The 22,138-nt window shown below is 41.7% G+C and overlaps 1 protein-coding gene across 4 annotated transcripts in view; it reads left to right on the forward strand.

Moving 5' to 3' along the window:
* Positions 1-22,138, forward strand: part of SPAG17 (sperm associated antigen 17) — a 301,346-nt gene that overhangs the window by 203,791 nt on the left and 75,417 nt on the right. For all 4 annotated transcript variants that reach the window (XR_004372764.2, XM_032773620.2, XM_075071732.1 and 1 more), the window contains exons 22-25: positions 570-707; positions 7,975-8,088; positions 15,152-15,366; positions 20,901-21,021. Coding sequence is in view for 3 of the 4 variants with exons in the window: in XM_032773620.2 (XP_032629511.1) it covers positions 570-707; positions 7,975-8,088; positions 15,152-15,366; positions 20,901-21,021 (588 nt within the window). In the remaining variant the exon portion in view is untranslated. The remainder of the gene's footprint in view (positions 1-569; positions 708-7,974; positions 8,089-15,151; positions 15,367-20,900; positions 21,022-22,138) is intronic.

The raw sequence follows: 22,138 nt of genomic DNA on the forward strand, positions 1-22,138 counted from the left end.
TTTCCCCCTTTTATATCTTCTTCCCACTGAGCTCCATGCTGGGCAAACAGGAAATGAAATTCAAAAGTTCGCGGGGCTTTTCCTGTCTACCTGGCCACTGCATCTGAGTTCGGATTGCTTTCCAGAGCGGTCACAGTGGTGCACTGTGGGATAGCTCCCGGAGGCCAATACTGTCGATTTGTGGCCACACTAACCCTAATCCGACATGGCAATACCAATTTCAATGCTACCCCTCTCGTCAGGGAGGAGTACAGAAATCGGTTTAAAGAGCCCTTTATATCGATATAAAGGGCCTCATTGTGTGGACGGGTGCAGGATTAAATCGATTTAACGCTGCTAAATTCGGTTTAAACGCATGGTGTAGACCAGGCCTAATAGAACTGACTGTCAGGAAGATTTTTCTGATATTCAGTCTAAATTTTCCTATTCTTAATTTTGTCCTATTACTCCTATTAAGCAAATTGGCACATCTTAACTAATTTCTGTGTTTGACTTGTTGGCATCACCAACCTGTAACTGCAGGCACAAAAGCAAGCCATTTACAAATGGTTGTATTTCGTTGTTTTCAGGGACAACTTTGGTAAAAATGAAGGTGGTAAAGGATCACCACAATTTCTTCATTCATATCATAGACCCCAAGAAAAACTTGATAGAAAGTGAAGGACAAGAAATGAGCAACTCCTTGGAAGGGCAGCAGAGTGAGACAGGTCAGTGGGTCATCATCACTGCTATAAAGAGTAATTATCTAAAATATTCCAGTAATTAGATGCAAGGCATGACAAGTAGCAAGTAATGAGAGAATTATTTCAGTTCTTATGTATAATACCAGGTAAATAAAGTTAGTTTAGCTGAAAACAGATACATGTACTCTACTGAAGAATGGGAGGATGACCTCACTTTACTGGACATTATTTGTGAAGACTGGAAGGAAATCAAAGCCTGAGTGAACATCTAGCTTCAGTTTCTGTAAGATGCTGAATAATTCACTTGCTATCATTTCCATTCATCAAGTGCAGCAGAATAAGTAGAGTGAATGTGCTATGTTGTAGCTATTATTATTCTGACTAGTACTTTGCTTGAACGTCATTGGGATAATGTGTGCTACACTACATCCCATTTGGAGCCCAAAGAAGCTGTAGAAGTGCTCTTCAGTGATCCTCACTGGTGTAACAACCTTTAGGTGACCATTAAAAACTGGCCTAAAGTAGAGCAGCCCTAAGTTTTCTTACAGGCTGAAGTGATCCTGGCAGCTCTGGGATTCAGAGGAACACAAAGGTAGCATGCAGCAATCTTCCCTCACCCCCTCAGGTTTTCAGATCAGAGCTCTGACACACTTGAGGATCTGGGCATGACTAATCACAGGGCCAATTTGCTGGCTTGATCACCACCTACTTTTTTGTGCACAGAGGCAGGGGACATGTTGGAAATAATTGTATCTAGGGCTGTCAAGCAATTAACAAAAATAATTATGATTAATTGCACAATTGAAAAAGTAATCACTATTAATCGTGCAATTAATCAAACTATTAATAATAGAATACAATTTATTTCAATATTTTTGGATGTTTTCTACATTTTCAAATATATTGATTTCAATTTCAACACAGAATACAAAGTTTACAGTGCTCACTTTCTGTTTATTTTTATTACAAGTATTTGCACTGTAAAAATCAAAAGAAATAGTATTATTCAGTTCACCTAATACTAATTACTGTAGTGCAATCTCTTTATCATGAAAGTTGAACTTACAAATGTAGAATTATGTACAAAAAAAACTGCATTCAAAAATAAAACAATGTTAAACTTTGGAGCCTACAAGTCCACTCAGTCCTATTTCATATTCAGCCAATCTTTCAGACAAACAAATTTGTTTACATTTGCAAGAGATAATGCTGCCTGCTTCTTGGTCACAAGGTCACTGAAAGTGAAAACAGGTGTTCTCATGGCTCTGTTGTAGCCGGCGTTGCAAGATATTTACATGCCAGATGCGCTAAAGATTCATATGTCCCTTCATGCTTCAACCACCCTTCCAGAGGATGTGTCCATCCTGATGATGGGTTCTGCTCAATAACAATACAAAGCAGTGCGGACCGACACATGTTCATTTTCATCATCTGAGTCAGATGCCAGAAGAAGGTTGATTTTCTTTTTTTTGTGGTTTGGGTTCTGTAGTTTCCACATTGAAGTGTTGCTCTTTTAAGACTTCTGAAAGCATGCTCCACACCACATCCCTCTCAGATTTTGGAAGGCACTTCTGATTCTTAAACCTTGGGTCAAGTGCTCTAGCTATTTTTTATAAATCTCACTTTGGTATCTTCTTTGCATTTTGTCAAATCTGCTGTGAAAGTGTTCTTAAACTGACCAACATGTGCTGGGTCATCTCTGAGACTGCTATAACATGAAATAAATGGCAGAATGCAGGTAAAACAGAGCAGGGGACATACAGTTCTCCCCCAAGTCGTTCAGTCACAAATTTAATTAACACGTTTTTTTAATGAGTGTCATCAGCATGGAAGCATGTCCTCTGGAATGGTGGCTGAAGCATGAAGGGGCATATGAATTTTAGCATATCTGGCATGTAAATACCTTGCAATGCCGGCTACAAAAGTGCCATACAAATGCCTATTCTCACTTTCTGGTGACGTTGTAAATAAGATGAGGCCAGCATTACCTCATGTAAATGTAAACAAACTTGTTTATCTTAGCGATTGGCTGAACAAGAAATAGGACTGAGTAGACTTGTAGGCTCTGAAGTTTTACATTGTTTTGTTTTTTAGTGCAGTTATGTAACACAAAAAATCTACATTTGTAAGTTGCACTTTCATGATAAAGAGATTGCTCTACATCAGTGCTCACAAAGCCAGTCCACCACTTGTTCAGGGAAAGCCCTTTGTGGGCCGGGCCGGTTTGTTTACCTGCCACATCTGCAGGTTCGACCGATCGTGGATACCGCTGGTCAGGTCAATGGGGGCTGCAGGAAGCAATGCGGGCCGAGGGATGTGCTGGCCACCCTTCCCGCAGCCCCCATTGGCCTGGAGCGGTGAACCACGGCGAGTGGGAGCCGCGATCGGCCGAACCTGCAGATGCAGCAGGTAAATAAACTGGCCCGGCCCACCCGGGGCTTTCTCTGAACAAGTGACAGACCAATTTTGAGAACCATTGCTCTACAGTACTTGTATGAGGTGAATTGAAAAATACTATTTCTTTTGTTTATCATTTTCACAGTGCAAATATTTGTAATAAAAAATAATAATATAAAGAGAGCAGTGTACACTTGGTATTCTGTGTTGTAATTCAAATCAATATATTTGAAAATGTAGAAGAACATCCAAAAATATTTAATAAATTTCAATTGCTATTCTGTTGTTTAACAATGCAATTGAAACTCCAGTTAATCATGATTAATTTTTTTAATCGCAATTAATTTTTTGAGTTAATTGCATGAGTTAACTGAGATTAATGGACAGCCCTAATTATAACCCATACTATAGTTTCTGTTGCAGGGTGGAGGGGAAAGAAGGCACCCAGAGAGTGGGAAGAGGAACAGGGGTAGTGTCAACAGATAGAGAGGAGCTAAAGGGTAGGGACGCTGGGAGCGGGTTGAGGGGAAAATAAGTGCATCAGGCAGAGGGGAAGACATCAGGGGGAAGGGGAACGGGTTAGAGGAGGACATACCAGGGGAAGTCTCATGATCAATGGGGCATGAGAAGTTTTCTATTTCTCCTTTGATCTGTGTTGCTCACATAGTTGTGCAAATGAAACCATACAGAAGCCTACAACTCTGCAATAGTATCTAATTGTAGCCCCTTCCTCGGGCACTTGTAATCCCCAGTGGAGATCCCCTTATTCCACTCTTGTTGGGAGCTCAGTGACCCAATTTAGGACCAAAGAGCCCTGGGATTTTTTGCAGTCAGTGCCTCCACCTAGTGGCCACGTGCATGACTAATAGACAACTGCTCCCCCCTGCTGGAGCCTTTCACTGCTGTATGTAGCTACACACTTCAGTGTGGATGCAGCCTGCTTTTCACTGTGCTGTATGGCTTCATGTACCCTATATGCTGCCACAAGTGTTGACGATGCCTGTGTGTGTGAGTTACATAAATTTTAACTCACATCTAAGTAACCAAGAAACTGTCCCACACAATACTATTACTTTGTAGATTGGATTGATCCAATGATTATTATAATTATAGGCACACCATAACATGAACATAACCCATAAAAACTCTAACCACTAGAAAGCATTGAAAAGATCATTTAAGGTATTTTGAATAAGTATTCTTTTAACCTTTCAGTTCATGCATTTGGTTAATGACAATATCAATATGTAAACATTCACTTTGTATATTTATTATACATACAAAAATACATTAAAAGAACATTACTGAGAACATTATTAAACACTGAAAAATTAGGAGATGCTAGAATTAAGGTTGCTGCAGCCTCATTCAATGCACAAAGATGAACAGTGTTAATTAATGAGCAGCTGTGCAGTATTTTGTTTTCTATTTATTTTCCAGTGTGTGGCCCCAGGCCTTATTTACTGTTCAAACCTTGCTCTGAAAACAGAATTACTAATTTCCTAATGGCATTTGCTATTACACTTATTGTTATAGTATCAGTATTTCACAAACATTAATGAATTTATGTTCACAGTGCTCCTGTTAGATGGGGGGGGGGTATTATCCTCATTTTACAGATGAGGAACTGTGGCACAGAGAGATCAAGCTCAGAAGTACCCATTAATTTGGGGTACTCAATTAGAGACATCTAGGACCTGATTTTTCAGAGCACTTAGCATTATATAGCACTTTATATTTTCAAAGCACAGCTCCCTTTGACTTCAGGTGTAGCTGGGAGTTGTAAGATTGAAAGGCAAGACAATTTGTGAATTTGCCATGCATGGTGCCAGTTAGATTTTAAAGCTGAACTCTAACAAACTAGGGTTACCAATATATAATGGAATCAAATGGGATAATCCTTTTTCACTGAGTCCAGGGAGTGTTGGCTTACTAGTTGAATGCTGGGTTCTTGGAAGGTCAAATTTTAACTTGAACAGTATTTCTCAGATCAAGAGACTTAGTTATTCTTTACCAACCAACAGTGTATTAATTCATCCAGAACAAACAGTTCACCACACAAATGTAGACTAAACCAGTTGTGTGTACTACACACACAATACATTCTCACAAATGATTATTACAGACTAAAGTTGAGGTTCAGCAGTTATGTCCAAGAACAAGGCAAATTACCAAGATTTCTTATTACATTTACTTATGATAATCAATTCTCAGTTTTTTAGTACTAACATTTATCTTACTTTCAAGGATGTACTTATCTTTAAGACACTTTGAAGAGTGGGATTAGTAAATTTGAATGGATTGGTCCAAAAGGGACAGGTTTAGAATATTAAAAGCTATTGCTTAAAGTAATTGTTTTCAATCTCTCTTAGGCCATTTTGTTTGGACTTATAAAGGAGTTAGAATCTAAAATATGGTTACCTGAGGTCTCACTAGAGTGTAGATTCAGCAAGATAAGTATGATTCTTTATGTCAAAGAATAGAAAGGGAAATACAATCACTGAAATGAAATCTCACCACTTCTTGTTACCCTCTTAAGCCTGGGATGGGGAAGAGTCCTTTCCATGAATCTGGGACGGGCTTTGGCCAGTTGCACTTAGGATTCTGCACTTTCCTGTGTTGGGTTCAGTCAGTTCTCTTCATCGCATGGTGTTTTCAGTTTATATACCCTAGTTTCAGGGTTCGTAGGAGGGAGCCAACCACATACTCCTATTGGACCCATGCCTAGTGAGTGCTTAGTTTTAGCTCTTTCCGTTTCTTTGCTGCTTCCATTGGTATCCAGTAGATGGCATTTGTGTATAACAAATTTCTTTAATCCTTTTCTTATGAGCAGCTTTTTAAATTTGGTTCAGTTCAAGGATTGAATATCATTATTATCTCCTACTAGCAACTGGAATCTCCCTTTTAAGCAATATCTCTTAATATCCCAAAGTTATACCCTGGTTTATATCTTTTAACATTTATTCTTCCTTGTGCTAGATAATTTCTGTTATTTCTAGAGTGCAACAATTATTTACAATGAAAGCAAACAAAATCAATATAATCTTCTAAATTTGGAGGACATATTCTATATATTCTTTAATTATATATAAACATTTCACAGTATTTAGAATTTACAATAGAACAAGAGATGTTTTCCACATATAGAAGGATGTAGATCTGACTCACAAGGCAAACAAAAGTGCAGTTTCTAATGTGGGATAAACTACAGATTTACAAAGAAAAAATGTATCTATATGTGGTACAGTATAGTCAACATCTGCCCCAGTTTTCAAGTCCTTGCTCCATAGCATGGGAACATAAGAGCTTCTCAACGAAAAGGTCACCAGAATTTTTTAACATGGGCAAAAAAAGCTGCATTTTTCCCTAGCCTCACTCTCCAACCAGCTGAACTGTTTTGGCTGAAATTTTCCAAAGAAATTCAGCCTTAGTCAGACATTCCAAACAGTTAAAGTTTGACAGAGTTATAAGCAACTAAAAACAAGGCCTTATAATGGAAAGCATTGGGCAACTTTATAGGTGGAGCTGCCAGTTCCTCCTAAAATGATCTCTGGTTTCCTTTTCCTTTTCTTTTCTGGTTGTAATACAAGATGATGGTTTTTGACATAAAAGGCCCTAAATTGTTTGGTAACCATCAGTTACCTCTCTCCCATGTGAACACAGCAATTAAGATCAGCTGATATGTTTGAGCTAGCAGGTTAATGGGGTTGAGCCAGAGGAGGTTGCTGGGAAGGTGGAGTTCTTGATTCTGTTTATCTCCTCTTTTGGTTTGATAGAACTTGGGTCTGTTGATCTTCAGTGATTGCTTATCTGTTTTTCCAGGATTTTAAGGAGAGGATGATTGGAAGTGGGACAAATGCTCGCATGGATGAGGAATTTTTTAATCAGTTACTGTAGCTGTCTATAATTTTTGTAATAAAACTAGACAACGTGCACCTATAAGCTAGGATAGGGGCTTTTTAAAAATCTAAATAATAGAAGATTATTAAGCAAAATAATTACCAGAAAAACCTGAGTATTCTTGTCTTTTTAAACTATCCCATTCTATGAGTGCATGGGGATGATTCAATTAAGCAATGGTACTTACATTTAAAACACATTTTTAAAAATACTATTGAAGAGATCACATAATTCATCTTAATAAGAGGTTTTATGTTATATATTTCAGCTTCATTTAAAAATGTGTTGGATAATTTTATAACAAATAATAATTATACATCGTGGTGTATGATCACATTCAGGGCTTCAGCTAGTTGCTTCGGGATCAGGGAAGAATTTTTATCATTAATATTCAGTATTTTGCATCTCACTAGAAGTATTTTGAACTTGTTTTGTTTTGTCTTTCTTTAAACCATCAAGTATAAGCTATGCTTAGATAATGGAATAGATGAATCAGTGGCCTGATCCAGTAGTGCAACTAAGGACAGCAAGTCCTTACTTTTTATTTATTCTGGCAAAAGACTCATTGAAGTCAGTGGAGCTGCTCCTTACTTATCCTGATATATATAAGGGTAGAATCTGGCCCTAAACTGTTTGCAAAAGGATCCTGTATGATAGGATGTAGGTTAATGAAGGATTTGGAAAAGTTTTGTGAGGTTGATCCCTGAGGTGCTTTGCATGTTACACCATTTGTGAGGTAGCAAATCCATGCCTGCACATATAAAAATGATATGGCTGTCAGCTAAGCTGCATATGCAGAATAGGGGAAGGAACTGAGAATGTTTGGCTCCAGTAACACAAAGAGACTTGTTGTCATTATTAGAGGTGTTTTACACAGTCCAACCACTAGTAGGTAGTGGTGCACATAGTAGCCAATAGATTACAGTTCAGCAATTCATATATGTGTGTTTTTTTCCTCTTTAAATCCACATTTTTCTTCTTCTTCTTTTTTTAGGAAAATTAATAAATCAAAAGAAAGCTGTGAGCAAGTTTGGATCTTTTTCAGCCACTTTGGAAAATGGAATCCAGCTATCCTTGAGCTACTATGGAGCTACAGGAAAAGCAGCAGGTAAAGCAACAGACAGAAGAGGATATTTGAGAGCCCACAGTGGGAGTCCTTATTTCTTTCATACACCTCTTAGCTCAATAATCTGTTGCATCCAGCCCTAACTTTTTTAACACAGTGGGTCATTTTCAGCAGGATTTGAGCTGAGGTGACATTGTCAAATATATTTTATGATTCAAATTTCAAAATGAAAGGAGATCTCTGCACTTTTTTTACTTATGTGAAAACAGGCCAGTGTAGTAAGAAAGTCCCAAGTATTTTTATTAACTAGCTTAGCAAAACCAGAAAATTAGTTTGAGCCAAAGAAAATGTGATTTGCTAAGGAATCTTGGTTTTTGAAGAAATAATATTTTTGTTAATTTACATAGGTGATTATGGAAATTCTCATTTTGTGTCAGGCCATGTGTACACATAATAAGGAATTTCTGTCAGACTTTCAATAAATATATTCACCAATTGGAAGCAATTGCTTCATAACTCATAAAGAAAACACCAAGAGCTAATAAGAAAATCTTTTTGGTTCTGCTACATTTAAGAAGTCACTGAAAATGTCATACATCTGAAAGTGAAACCCTCCTCTGATCGGAAAATAATTTCAGCATTTTTCATCCCTTAAACTATGAAAACATTTAATCAGATGTTTCTCCATGTGGGTTTTGGTAAGCCATTTGTCTGACTGTACATTCAGTTTCAGTTCTTCCAAGACATTTTTCCTGTGAATTGCTAAAAATGTACTTCTTATCTTGTGCTAAAATAGTATCCATACTGTAGTGGACTGTGAAAACTCACATTACATCTTTAAAAAACAGAGAAGCATCTTATTAAACAAATAAATATTCTTTTTTGATGGTAATTTTGATTGTGTTACAGCAGCCATTCCCAACCATAGGTCTGCATGCCATTTCTGGTGTTCAGGCTTCTGCGACAAATACTCTAAGTTCCTCACTCTACCTCAATGGTAAGCCTCCCTGCTGAGTCTCAGTAAGCCTCTGTTGTCTGCCTTCCTTTCATTAGTGGAACTTGGGCTGAAGAATATCCCAGTCTAACAAGCACAAGAGCATCCCAAGCTCTATCCGCATCAGGATAGAGTATGCACAGCAGAATATTGTAATAGGAGGCAGGGCACTGGAAAACACATTTGATGCTTTAGCCTAGTACACTGGTATGGTTGCTCCAAAGGTTGAGAACTACATTTTCTTGCCTAATGATGTTCCCGCTGAAGTTAGTAAGAGTTTTACCATTGACCTCAATAGCAGCAGATTGGGTCCTTACATAGTGTGTGGTTATGAATGCAGAAAAGACAAAGGTAAAATTGAAGGGGCTGTTCTTTAACACATGACTCAGAACTGTGAATTGTCTGGAAGTGAGGATTCTTCCCAAGCCCCTTTTCTGCCCTTCAAACAACCCCCCACTCCCAACACCTCATCATCAGAAGCAAGTTCCCCATAAACCAGGACACACCAACTCAAAGTGGCACTAGACCCTGCCAGAACAACAGACCTGCAGACATATCTCCACTGCTACAATGAGCAATATCCCCCACAACACACCTTTCAAGATCAATGGGTCCTACACATGCCTATCACAACATGTGTTATACCTCACCCAGTGCGCTAAATGCCCCAATAACAACTATATGAGTGAAACCAGACCCCCACCCTCTCTTACTTTCACTGTGGTCTGCATCCAAGCCCCCAGCATAGTGAATTCATTTCAGTTGAGGATGACCTCCTCAATCAGGACAGCTAAGCACAGTTTTGCTGCTCTTTACTCATAAAATAAAGATAACATTTCAGTACCCCTGCATTCAGTACTAAACTGATTTGTAACCCAACACCAGCCAAAGTTGATCACTTTGGGCAACACAGCTCTGTCTGCTGGATACCTATTCAGAGTAGGTGTGCTCATGTAAATACAGTCTGTACCTGAAGTATTTTCCCCTCCCCAGCTACTGTCAGGGGAGAGCTCATTCAGACCCTGCTTACACAGAGGCTATGTCTACACTACAGGATTAATTCGAATGAGCTTAAACCGATTTTATAAAACAGATATTATAAAGTCGATTGTGCGCGTCCACACTAGGCACATTAATTCAGTGGTGTGCGTCCATGGTCCAAGGCTAGTGTCGATTTCTGGAGCGGTGCATGTTGCGGTAGCTACTGTAAAATAATGAGGCCAATAATGTCGATTTGCGTCCACACTAACCCTAATCCGATGTTAGTATCGATTTTAGCATTACTCCTCTCGTTTTGTAGGAGTACAGAAATCGATTTAAAGAGCCCTTATATCGATATAAAGAGCAGTGTATGGTGGACGGGTGCAGTGGTTAAATCGATTTAACAGCTGTAAAAAATCGGTTTAACAGGTAGTGAGACCAGGCCAAGATTTGTGGCAAACGCTCATCTTGTTGCCAACAGCCAGAGGACCATGGAGATACCACATTCCTTCTGTTGAATTGAACATTTCTACACACATCCTTTCCTGGGTTCCTTGGTTGTTTCAGCAGTAAGTAAAAAGGAGCATCAAGACAGTCTGAATCTTAAATTTCTAAAGATCACTCTCATGCTCAACCAGACGTAATGGACTTGATGCAGAAATTATTAGGCCTGTGTTTTGCAGGGTTAGTAGGGCCTGGTCCACACTACGCCGTTAAATCGACTTTAACAGTGTAATCGATTTAACGCGTGTACCCATCCACACTACAGTGCTCTTTAAACGATAAAGGGCTCTTTAATCGATTTCTGTACCTCTACAAAACGAGAGGAGTAACACTAAAACGATAGTATTACTTTGGAATACTGTTAGTGTGGACGATCGACATTATTGGCCTCCGGGAGGTATCCCACAGTGCACCACTGACTGCTTTTTTTAATCTGCAACTCGCGGACGCAGTGGCAAGTAAACCGGAAAAAGCCCGCGAACTTTGAATTATATTTCCTGTTTGCCCATTGGAGCTCTGATCAGCACGGTGTGGCGATGCAGTCCCAATCCAAAAAGGCTCCACCATGGGACCGTATGGGAATACTGGATCTGATCGCTGTATGAGGAGACAAATCTGTTCTATCAGAGCTCCTTTATGGAGAGACGAAAGCCAAGCGTTTGAAAAAATCTCCAGCTACACAGTACTGCGTGACAGACGTAACGCAAGCCAGAGACTCGAATCTAATGGAGGAGTGGGTACTAGAGACTCAGCTATCCCACAGTCCACGCCATTCTCTGAAAACTATTGGCATTCTTGACTGAGCTCCAGTGCCTGTAGGTTCAAACACATTGTCCGCGTGGTTAGGAATAGCTCCTCAGTTTACTCTTCCCCCCACTACGTGAAAGAAAAGGGAAAGAATCATTCTCTTGACTTCTTCAATGTCACCTGTCTACTGAATGCTGCTGGTAGACGCTATGCTGCAGCAGTGAAGCGCAGTATTTCTCCTCTCCCCTCTCCGGTGGCAGACGGTGCAGTAGGACTGGTAACGGTCCTTATGAACCTGAGTGCCAATGCTTGACAATTGTTCAATATCTAACATGTTGGCCTGAGATGAGGCCAGCCCGGGGGTGCCTGGCAAAAACAGAACAGGAATGGTCCTGGTCACTCCCAGTAGATGTTACAGAACGGCTGGTAACCGTCTTCATCATAACAACTGGGGGCTGAGCTTCAATCAGCTCTCTCCCTTTCATGTGTAAGAAAAGATTCTGTACTGCCTGGACTATCATAGCAGTGGATGCTGGGCTCCTCTCCCCCACACCGCTTAATGTCTGCCTGGACTATCATAGCACCGGGAGGCTGCTACCCCTCTTTTATGTACTAAAAACTCCTGCATTCTTTATACTTCATGACACAAATGACAATTGCCACGGTAGCCCAGGACGGTTGGAGAGGAGGGAAGCATGGTTGTTGCAGGGGCACCCCTGGAATACTGACACGGAGCAGCTGTGCTCTCTGATACAGTGGTCCTCTAGTACACTTGCCCCATATTCTAGGCAGGACTGATTCTATTTTTAGAAACCGTAAGGGAGGGATTGACTCGGGGAGTCATTCCCAGTTTTGCTTTTGCACCCCGGCCGATCTCAGCCAGGGGCACTCATGATAGCAGTAGACAGTACAAAGGGGGAGAGATAACCGTCATCTCATTGCCAGTTTACTCCAGCAGTGACGGTACAGAAAGACTGGTAACCATCTCTGCTATCATGCAAAGCAAATGATGCTGTGTAGCACTGGGAGTATCGCCTCTGTCCGCGGCTCCAGTACACATATGGTGACTGTAAAATAAAAAGCTGAACGGCTCATCTGGTTGCCGTGCTATGGCGTCTGCCAGGGCAATCCAGGGAAAAAGGGCGCAAAAGGATTGTCTGCTGTTGTTTCCTGGAGGAAGGAAGTGGACTGACGACTTTACCCAGAACCATCCACGAACAATGATTCAACCAGATTATCAAGGGCGGGGAGACTGCGGGAACTAATGGGATAGCTATGGAATAGCTACCCACAATGCAATGCTCCAGAAATCGAGGCTAGCCTCAGACCATGGAGCACAGCACCGAATTACTGTGCCTAGTGTGGCCACGTGAAACTGAGTTTATATATCTGTTTTTATAAAACCGGTTTAATGTAATTCGGAATATCCTGTAGTGTAGACGTAGCCTAGAAAATCCTAATGGTCCATTTTTTCCTTAAAATATACCAAATCTTTGATCACATACTATTTTTGCCTTGCCCATACGCAGATTGAACCCTGTTCATTAAATGAGGCAGCTGTTCAGTATTTGCTCATCATATATGTAGCCCCATGTCTCATGCACTTCACACCTTTCAAGCATGAACTGAATGAGTAAGAAGTCCTGTGAATCCCTGCTTTATTTACTACACACTATTACCATCTGCCCTGAAAAGGACCAGGATCCCCTTTGCCCTAGTTTTATTAACTACACACTGCTCTGCACTGTCCAACGTGCACAATTAATAAGTCAGTGGTCCTGCACAAAATAGTGTGTGGTGATGTAATTAAATATTGTATTATAATGCATATGCGCAAGGAGCAGAGTTAAGTTGCACAACAATATTAAAATTGTTAAATAGAAATTCCACTCCATTTCGATTCCCATATATGTGCAGTGCGAGTTAGACATTAGCGGATTGTTAGGCCTGGTCTACACTACGCTGTTAAACCGATTTAACAGCGTTAAATCGATTAACACTGCACCCGTCCACACTACACACTGCTCTTTATATCGATTTAAAGAGCTCTTTAAATCATTTCTGTACTTCTACAAACGAGAGGAGTTACGCTAAAATCGATATTACTATATCGGATTAGTGTTAGTGTGGACGCAAATCGACGTTATTGGCCTCATTATTTTACAGTAGCTACCCACAGTACACCGCTCCAGAAATCGACGCTAGCCTCGGACCATGGACGCACACCACCGAATTAATGTGCCTAGTGTAGACACGCACAATCGACTTTATAATATCTGTTTTATAAAATCGGTTTAAGCTCATTCGAATTTATCCTGTAGTGTAGATGTAGCCTTAGTTTATCACATAGCCAAAAGTGGTGTATGTGCAAAATAGGTTTTGGAACCATTATAACTCAGCCAAATCAAAAATGATTGTTGTGAAGCCACCTAAAGACACATTTGTGAGGGTTGTGTTTCTGCTAGCTACTATTATGCAGCTAGAGCAGTTTAAAAACAAAAACAAAAAAAAACCCTAACCCTGGCCATTTTCTGAAGACTGGTTCTTGTGTTGTTGTACTACGATGTAAATCAGACCTTTCTATAAAAAAGGGTTAGTCAAGACATTGGGGTTCAAGTGTTGCTTTATCTGAGGTAAGTTGTCCATAAAAAGACTAGCATGAAGATTACTTGAATTGTCTGAGTGAGAAAAACTCCCCAAATACATGCTCTGTATGTGTGGCTGTAGGGTTTACAACAGGAATAGATATTCAAATTTTTTCATATTATGCTGTTGCAAAAAAGGCAAATGTCATTCCAGGATGTATTAAGAGGACAAAGAAGTGTCATATATAGGACATGGGAGGTAATTGTTCCACTCAAGTTGATGCTTGTGAGGTCTCTCCTGGAGCACCGAAACCAGTTTTGAGCACCGCATTTTAAGAAAGATGTGGGTAATTGAAGAGAAGAGGAGAGCAACAAAAATGATAAGAGGTTTAGAAAACCGGATCTATGAGGAAATGTTGAAAGACTTGAGCATGTTTAGTCTATAGAGAAGAAAGCTGAAGGGGACTTGATAACAGTCTTCAAATATATAAAAGGGTGTTATAAAGAGAAGTGTGATCAGTTGTTCTTCATATTTATTGAAGGTAGGACAAGAAGTAATGGGTTTAATCCAGAACAAAGATAATTTAGGATTGATATTAGGAAAAACTTTCTAACTATAAAGATAGTGAAGCACTGGAACAGGTTACCTAGGGAGGTTGTGGAATCCCCATCACTGGAGGTTTTTAAGACCAGGTTAGCCGAACACTTGTCAGGGAAGGTCTAGTTATGTTAATCCTACCTCAGAACAGGTGGACGGACTAGATGAACTCTTGAGGTCCCTTCCAGTCATACATTTCTGTGATTCTATTAAATCTATCAGATGTTTTTAAGTAAAAAGGACAAACCATCAGAACAGATCCTTTGCCATGGCAGAATAAAAGCATTACAACTCCAGACTACTGGAGTTAATGGTCAGTCCATGATGAAGTGTAACAACGTCTATATTTTCCCGGATACTAGATTCAGAACATGTCCAGCTATATGAATATTTCTTGGGTGAAGGAAAGTGGAAAGATTGTCTTTCCCATACATGATAGACTCCGACCTAGAGACATCTCAGAAGCTATGGAACACACTAGTCTTAACCCTCTCTATGGCTAGAGTAGGCCATAGAAGGTGTTTGCATTTGTTGTCATGCACCCAGCCCCTGGACTGAGGTCTCTGGGGGTTTTGTCTTTTAAAAGGTAAAACTTGGTACTGAAGTTTTGTCAAACAAAGCCTGATACACTCATGTATGTGGCTTCAGTCTATTGCACAAAAACGTTGCTTTTTCTCTCTCCTCTCCCCCCCGCAGATGATACAGACCCCAACTTAGCAACAATTCTGAATATCCCCTCTGTACATATTCCAACTGTTGCTCCCACTCCTGTTGCTGCTTCCACTTCTTCAGGAAAAAGCAACAAGTCACTGAAACAAAAATCAGCAAAATCTCTGCAGTCTGCCAAAGGGAGCCATGTCAAGTTAATCACTCCACCACCGGAAGAGTCTCCAAAGCAAGAAGAGAAAAAGGTGAGAGAATATTCCCCAATAAGTGCTAAATTTACCCCCTACTGTAATCATAAGTTACAAATAGGTCTAAATTGGTAGAATGATTCAGCAGAAAAGACAGATGCAGTCAGCAAGGTTATTTTTTTCAAATGTCAGTGTTTAAAACAAATTGAAATCAATTAACTTGATCAGAAATGTTAGCTGAGCCTAGTCACGATCTGAGACCACAGGGAAAGATAACTTTTTGTAATATCTGCTATGATCTCAAAGGCTTGGCCGTTTATTGTCAATATCATTAGAGTTGGTTAAAAACAAAGGAAAAAGTATAGTAAAGATTATTCTAAATTTTCTCAGAATTTCAAAATTCAAAAATCTTCTATCAGCTCTATAATTGGTTTAAAAATGGGGGGAAATGTTCAATTTTTTTTCAAATGTCTACCTGTAACCATAAGTTGGTTGACAGAGTGGGCATCTGTCAGTCTAGTATACATTCTCCTTATGTGACAAAGTGAGGCCCTAGGGCTGCAAGAGGGTGTGGGAAGGCAAATATGTTAGCCCTAGAATGTTAAAGGCCCTCTTCCCTATAAGCTGAGAAGGGATTACCTCAGGTCAACTGGAAACACCTGGATCCAGTTAAAGGCTGCCTGAGATCTTTTAAAACCTCTCCTCCAGTGAGAGAAAGGGAAAGAGAAAGAGACAAGCTGCTACCAGCAGCAGGGACAGCAGGGAAGTAAGCTCCTCCAGGAAGGGAGACTGCACTCCTCTCCATAGGGGAAGTAGACAAGCCTGAGTGCCTGCTAGGGGAAGGACTGAGACCCCAGGGCCAACTACAGGGCAACACCCAGCCCCAGTGGGGAGGCAAGGGAAAGTATCACCCTTTGTTTTTGTGTTTATGATACTATTTCCCTTTTGTTTGGTGGAGAATCACCTATAGGCCTACCCTGAGTCCTACCCAGGAAACACGGCTTAAGGAACACAGAAGTGGGGAGGACAAATGCTGCCCAGAGTGGGGTGGGGACTCTCCCTCAATGTGAGAGGACCATGCACACTTGTGGTAACCAAGCTGAGATTTTCCCCAGATACCTTAGTCAAACACACACTGGTTTGGATTAAAACATAAAATAAATTTATTGACTACAGAAAAATAGATTTTAAGTGATAACAAACAGATCAAAGCAGATTACCTAGTAAATAAATGAAATGCAAACTGAGGTTAACCTATTAGATAGGTAGGATATAAAGTAGCAAATTACCACCCCGAATGATAAACAGGCTGGCATATACTTAAGGCATAACCTTTTTTTCATACACAGGCTAGAAATCTCTTTAGCCTGGGACCATCACTTCCCCCAGTTCAGTCTTTGTTCCTCAGGTGTTTCCAGGTGTGTCATACCTCAGGACGATCATGATGTCATTTCCCCCTTTTATATCTTCTTCCCACTTGCTGGAAAGCTCTTTTGCAGTGATCTGGGTCAAACAGTTCCCATTGTGTAGTGCTGTCTCTGAGAGGTTTCTGTTGTACACAGTTCCTGAAGTAATCCTTGTGCTTGCATGCATTTCTTCAATGAGCCATTAACATAGTTTGGCCTTTTTACTATTGTACCTGAAAGGCTGCTTGTGGGTGTTTTCAACATCAACAACATGTTTCAGTAACACATACATAGCCAAACTTCATAACTTCACATATTGATGATAGCACATACAATCCAATGCATATTAACGTCTAGCAGATCAAACTTTTAGAATGACAGTTCACAAGGCATTTGTGCAAAACATGTCCTAATTACATGACAGTGGTGAATAAGAGGGTGAAAGGGTGTCATAATGGCCTCAGGTCATCTTCTGACAGAAGGAGCACATCTCTTGACTACAGAGCTATCTGTCCTGTCCCCTTCATGATCACACACCATGATCATTTGTTGGTCTTTTTACTGTAGCACTCCACCAATCCCTTCAGCTGTTGTGTTGCTGCTACTATATGGAGTGCTGCAGCTAGAATTGTTGATGGTACTCTACCATCCATTTCACCATGTTCTGCTTCATGTTATTGTTTTACTCACAGTTTCTATGTGGCTCTGAAATCCAACAACCTCTGACACCTGTGTAAACTGGTGGTATAAGCCAACAAAAAGAAAAGAGTTATCCATAACTTTTCCTCAGTCAGTATTGTCGGTCTCAATGGGGAGCGATCAATGGCTCGATGTCTAATGGGGCAGCCAGTATCAAGCCGAGTGCCCCAGAGGTCAGTCCTGGGCCGGTTTTTGTCAGCATCTTTATTAATGATCTGGATGATGGGGGATAGGGTCCAGAGTGATCTAGACAAATTGAGGATTGGGCCAAATTCAGTCGGATGAGGTTCAACAAGGACAGGTGCAGAGTCCTGCACTTAGGATGGAAGAATCCCATGCACTGCTACAGGCTGGGGGCCGACTGGCTAAGCAGCAGTTCTGCCAGAAAAGACCTAGGGATTACAGTGGATGAGAAGCTGATCTGAGTCAGCAGTGTGCCCTTGTTGCCAAAAAGGCCAACAGCATATTGGGCTGCATTAGTAGGAGCATTGCCAGAAGATAAGGAAGTGATTATTCCCCTTTATTCAGCACTGGTGAGGCCACATCTGGAGTACTGCGTCCAATTTTGGTCCCCCCACTACAGACTGAATGTGGACAAATTGGAGACAGTCCAGCGGAGGGCAACAAAAATGATCAGGGGGCTAGGGCACATGACTTACAAGGAGAAGCTCAGGGAACTGGGCTTGTTTAGTCTGCAGAAGAGAAGAGTAATGGGGACTTGATAGCAGCCTTCGACTACCTAAAGAGGGAAGAGTATAGAGCTCGGCTATTCTCAGTGGCAGATGACAGAACAAGGAGCAATACTCTCAAGTTGCAGTGGGGGAGGTCTAGGTTGGATATTAGTAAAAACTATTTCACTAGGAGGGTGGTGAAGCACTGGAATGGGTTACCAAGAGAGGTGGTGGACTCTCCATCCTTAGAAATTTATGGCCCAGCTTGACAAAGCCCTGACTGGGATGTTGTAGTTGGTGTTGGTCCTGCTTTGAGCAGGGGGTTGGACTAGATGACCTCCTGAGGTCTGTTCCAACCCCAATCTTCTATGATTCTATGTATAACAATACATTTAAAATAATTTAATATAGGCAAAACAAACAAACTAACTTTCTCCAACTTAAATTTCTGTGGGATTCACAGGTGCTGAATTTTTTTCCCTGGGGGGGTGGGGGCTCCACTCCCACTCTACCCGAGGCCCTGCTCCCACTCCACCTCTTTCCCTAAGGCCCTGCCTTTGCACTGCCTCTTCCTGCCCCTGCTATGCCCCCTGTGACGGGCTGGGTCACAGACACCCCCTTGGGACTGCCACCTGATGTGCTGAGACTACCTCTGAGCCCATTTTCCCTGGCAGCTTGGGACTTCAGAACCCTGCCTTGTTGAGCCAGATACTCCAGTCTGCTCCAACACAGACCCAGGGTCTGAACCACGCACCTCAAAGCTGCAAACTTAACTGAAAAAAGTTTAAGTGCTCCTCTCTCTAGCACCCAGACACCCAGCTCCTCCAATGGGATCCAAACCCCAAATAAATCTGTTTCACTCCGTATAAAGCTTATACAGGGTAAACTCATTAATTGTTTGCCCTTGTAGCAGAGTGGACCCCTGCTCCTGCCCTGAAGGGGTTAAAACAGCCCTGGGAAGGGGCTGTGGCCGGAGAAAGCAACCTTTAGGCTGGGCTGATTGGGGAAGTGGCTGCAGCTGGGGCCACGCCCCAAACTGAGCAATGGGTCCTCATAAGAAGGCTAGGGGAGCTAGAAGCAGTCAGTCTCTCTCTAGCTGTAGAGGGAGATAGGTCTGGCTGCTGGGAGCTAGAGACAAAGTACCTGAGGGGAGCAGGGCTGAGGACAGGCGGGGGGGGGAAGCCCTCCCCTAGAAAGCCCCAGGCTGAGGCCTAGGATTAGGCTAAAAGATGCTGGGGGTTGCAGAGGGCAGCCCAGGGGTAGGCAAGGGCAGCAGGTCCAAACCCCATTGCCTATGATGAGTGGCTGATACTGCAGTCTGCCCCAGTGAATGGGGGCTAGATGGAGACTGGGCAGTAGCCATATACTGAGGCAAAGTGGGGGTTGAGGGTGGGGGTCCCCTGGGAAGGGGAAACCCTCAGAGAAAGGAGTGACTGCTTGGGGCAGCACTCCACATAAAAGGGCACTGGGTCCAGGGAAGGACATGGGGGCCGGAGGACAGGTGGATCACCGGCCTGCAGAAGGTGCTCTGGAGCTGGAACTGAGCTAATTCCCAGAAGCAACCAGCAGGAGGTGCCGCAGGGGTGAGTCTGCATGTCTACACCCTCTATAACAATGATAGAGAGAGATCACAGCTGTTTGCTCCCCCAAATATTAATTACTTGCTCTGGGTTAATTAATAAGCAAAAAGTGATTTTATTAAATATAAAAAGTAGCATTTAATTGGTTCAAAGTAATAGACAGAACAAAGTAAGTTGCCAAACAAAATAAAACAAAAACATGCAAGTTTAAGCCTTATACATGTAAGAAACTGAATACAGGTAAATCTCACCCTTAGAGATGTTCCAATAAGCTTCTTTCACAGACTGACTCCTTTCTAGTCTGGGCCCAGTCCTTTGCCCAGTACAGTCCTTGTTCCAACTCAGGTGGTAGCTAGGGGATTTCTCATGACTGCAGCCCCTTTTGTTCTGTTCCACCCCCTTCTATAGCTTTGACACAAGGTGGGAATCTTCTGTCTCTCTGGGTCCCCACCCCTCCTTCTAACTAGAAAAGTACCAGGTTTAAGATAGATTCTGGTACCAGGTAACATGGTCACATTCCTGTGAGACCCCAAGCCTTCATTCTTCCTGGCCTGGCCTCCAAACAGAGCCATTTACTGTCAATTGTCCTAGTTGATGGGAGCCATCAAGATTCTAAACCACCGTTAATGGCCCACACATTGCATACCTACAATAGGACTTCAAAGTTATATTTTATATTCTTAGTTTCAGATATAAGAATGATACATTTATACAAATAGGATGACCATACTGAGTAGATTATAAGCTTTGTAATGATACCTTACAAAAGACTTTTTGCATAATCCAGTTACATTAAATTCACACCCATTAGCATATTTTCATAAAATCATAGGGAGTGCAATGTCACACCCCCTCTCCCAATGCCCACCCCGCCCATCACTCGCTCCTCTCTACCTCCCCCAAGCACTTCCTGCCAGCCGCTCACGGCTCCACTGGCCACCCTGGGAACCGCCAAATAGCTGATCCACAGCCAGCCCCAGGGCTGCAGAACCACTGTAGAAGGTCGGTGCTGAGCACCCCATATTTTTTTCCTGTGGCTGCTTGAGCCCTGGAGCCTGCGCAGAGTCAGCACCTATGGTGGAACTGATTATGGATTAAATTATAACTCAACATTAACAAGGTAGGTAGCAGAATCAGACCTTTAGATACTAGCTCTACCAGAGCATATAACAAAATGAAACTTTATAAAATGCTTTTTGAAATGTGTAATAAAACTAATCTGTTCTGTTCTCTAGGTAGAAATAGAACCATCAACACCTCAAACACAAGCGGTGCCAGATGTCCCTGTTTTCCAGACTTTGAATACCTCCTGCCCCAACGGGCTGGTATTAACTTTCCTTGGTCAAAATTCTACAGGTTAGTTTTGTGAATCACTATGGAGACAGGAGTATTCTGCATAAAGTTAAAATCACAAAAGATTTTTTTTTGATGTAGAGATGGATTTAAACACAGTTACAGGAAAGTTCTGACATCTAATATTGAAAACAATTCCCTGAACATTGTTATAGAAAACAACTGTATGAGTTTCTGTGTAGCTGAGCAGGGCTCAGGGCAGTTCATGACCCACTTTCTGTGCCTGGCCTATTAGGCTACTGCAGTGATTCAACTTGCCACAATTTTTGGTCATTTGCACAACTGTTCAACTGCACAACTGCACATGGTAGACTGCAGTGATACTTGGGTTGTTAGTAATCATAAGATTGAGATTTGGAGCAGTTTCATCTTCATTATGACTTGTAGTGTATATAAATGGCTAGAAGATGGATATTGGTGGTTCATAGAGCCTCAGCCCAAAGGCTTATCATTATGGGAGAGAGTTTGATACCTCTGAGCCTGAGGCTGGCTAAACTTTGAGTCATCCCTGAGCGAGAGTATGATGAGTCACCAGAGGCAATTGCCTGCAGGTCTTGTGATAGGCCCCACACCATTCTACCAGGATTCAGCCAATCCACAGGCAGGGACCCACTGAAGTCATCCCAAGGTGGGGTTATAGGCTTCTAAGGAAAGCACTCTGTCCAGTCTGCTCAATGTCCCTATTTGACCGGCGCATTCCCATTCCCAGTAGTTTCAACAGACTGCTGTTGCTCCTGCTCCAGTCTGCTCTTCACTTTGCTGCTGATCCAGTTAGCCCTTGTGCCTGCTCCAGCTGGCCCTTGCTTCTGTCCCTGTACTACCTGTGCCTGTTTCCACACTATCTAGCTCCTGCTCGAGCCTGCATCTGCTACTGCCTCAGCCAGCCTGCCCAGCAACTCTAAGAAAGCGGGAGAACTAGATTACTGGTCACATAACCTGAATTACCAGAATAATCATCTTTTACCTTCAGGCCTCCATCTCACTCCCATGTCAAAATATTTGTCTGTTCAAGGTATGTGAGGTCAGATTAGTTTAGCATTATATACAGTGCAGAGGGTAGAGACACATCATTATTAGATGTCAAAACAAACAGTGTTCGGTACAGGAGTTTCAATTGGCA

The sequence above is a fragment of the Chelonoidis abingdonii genome, chromosome 1 (genome assembly GCF_003597395.2).
Source record: "Chelonoidis abingdonii isolate Lonesome George chromosome 1, CheloAbing_2.0, whole genome shotgun sequence".
Classification (NCBI taxonomy): Eukaryota; Metazoa; Chordata; order Testudines; family Testudinidae; genus Chelonoidis; species Chelonoidis abingdonii.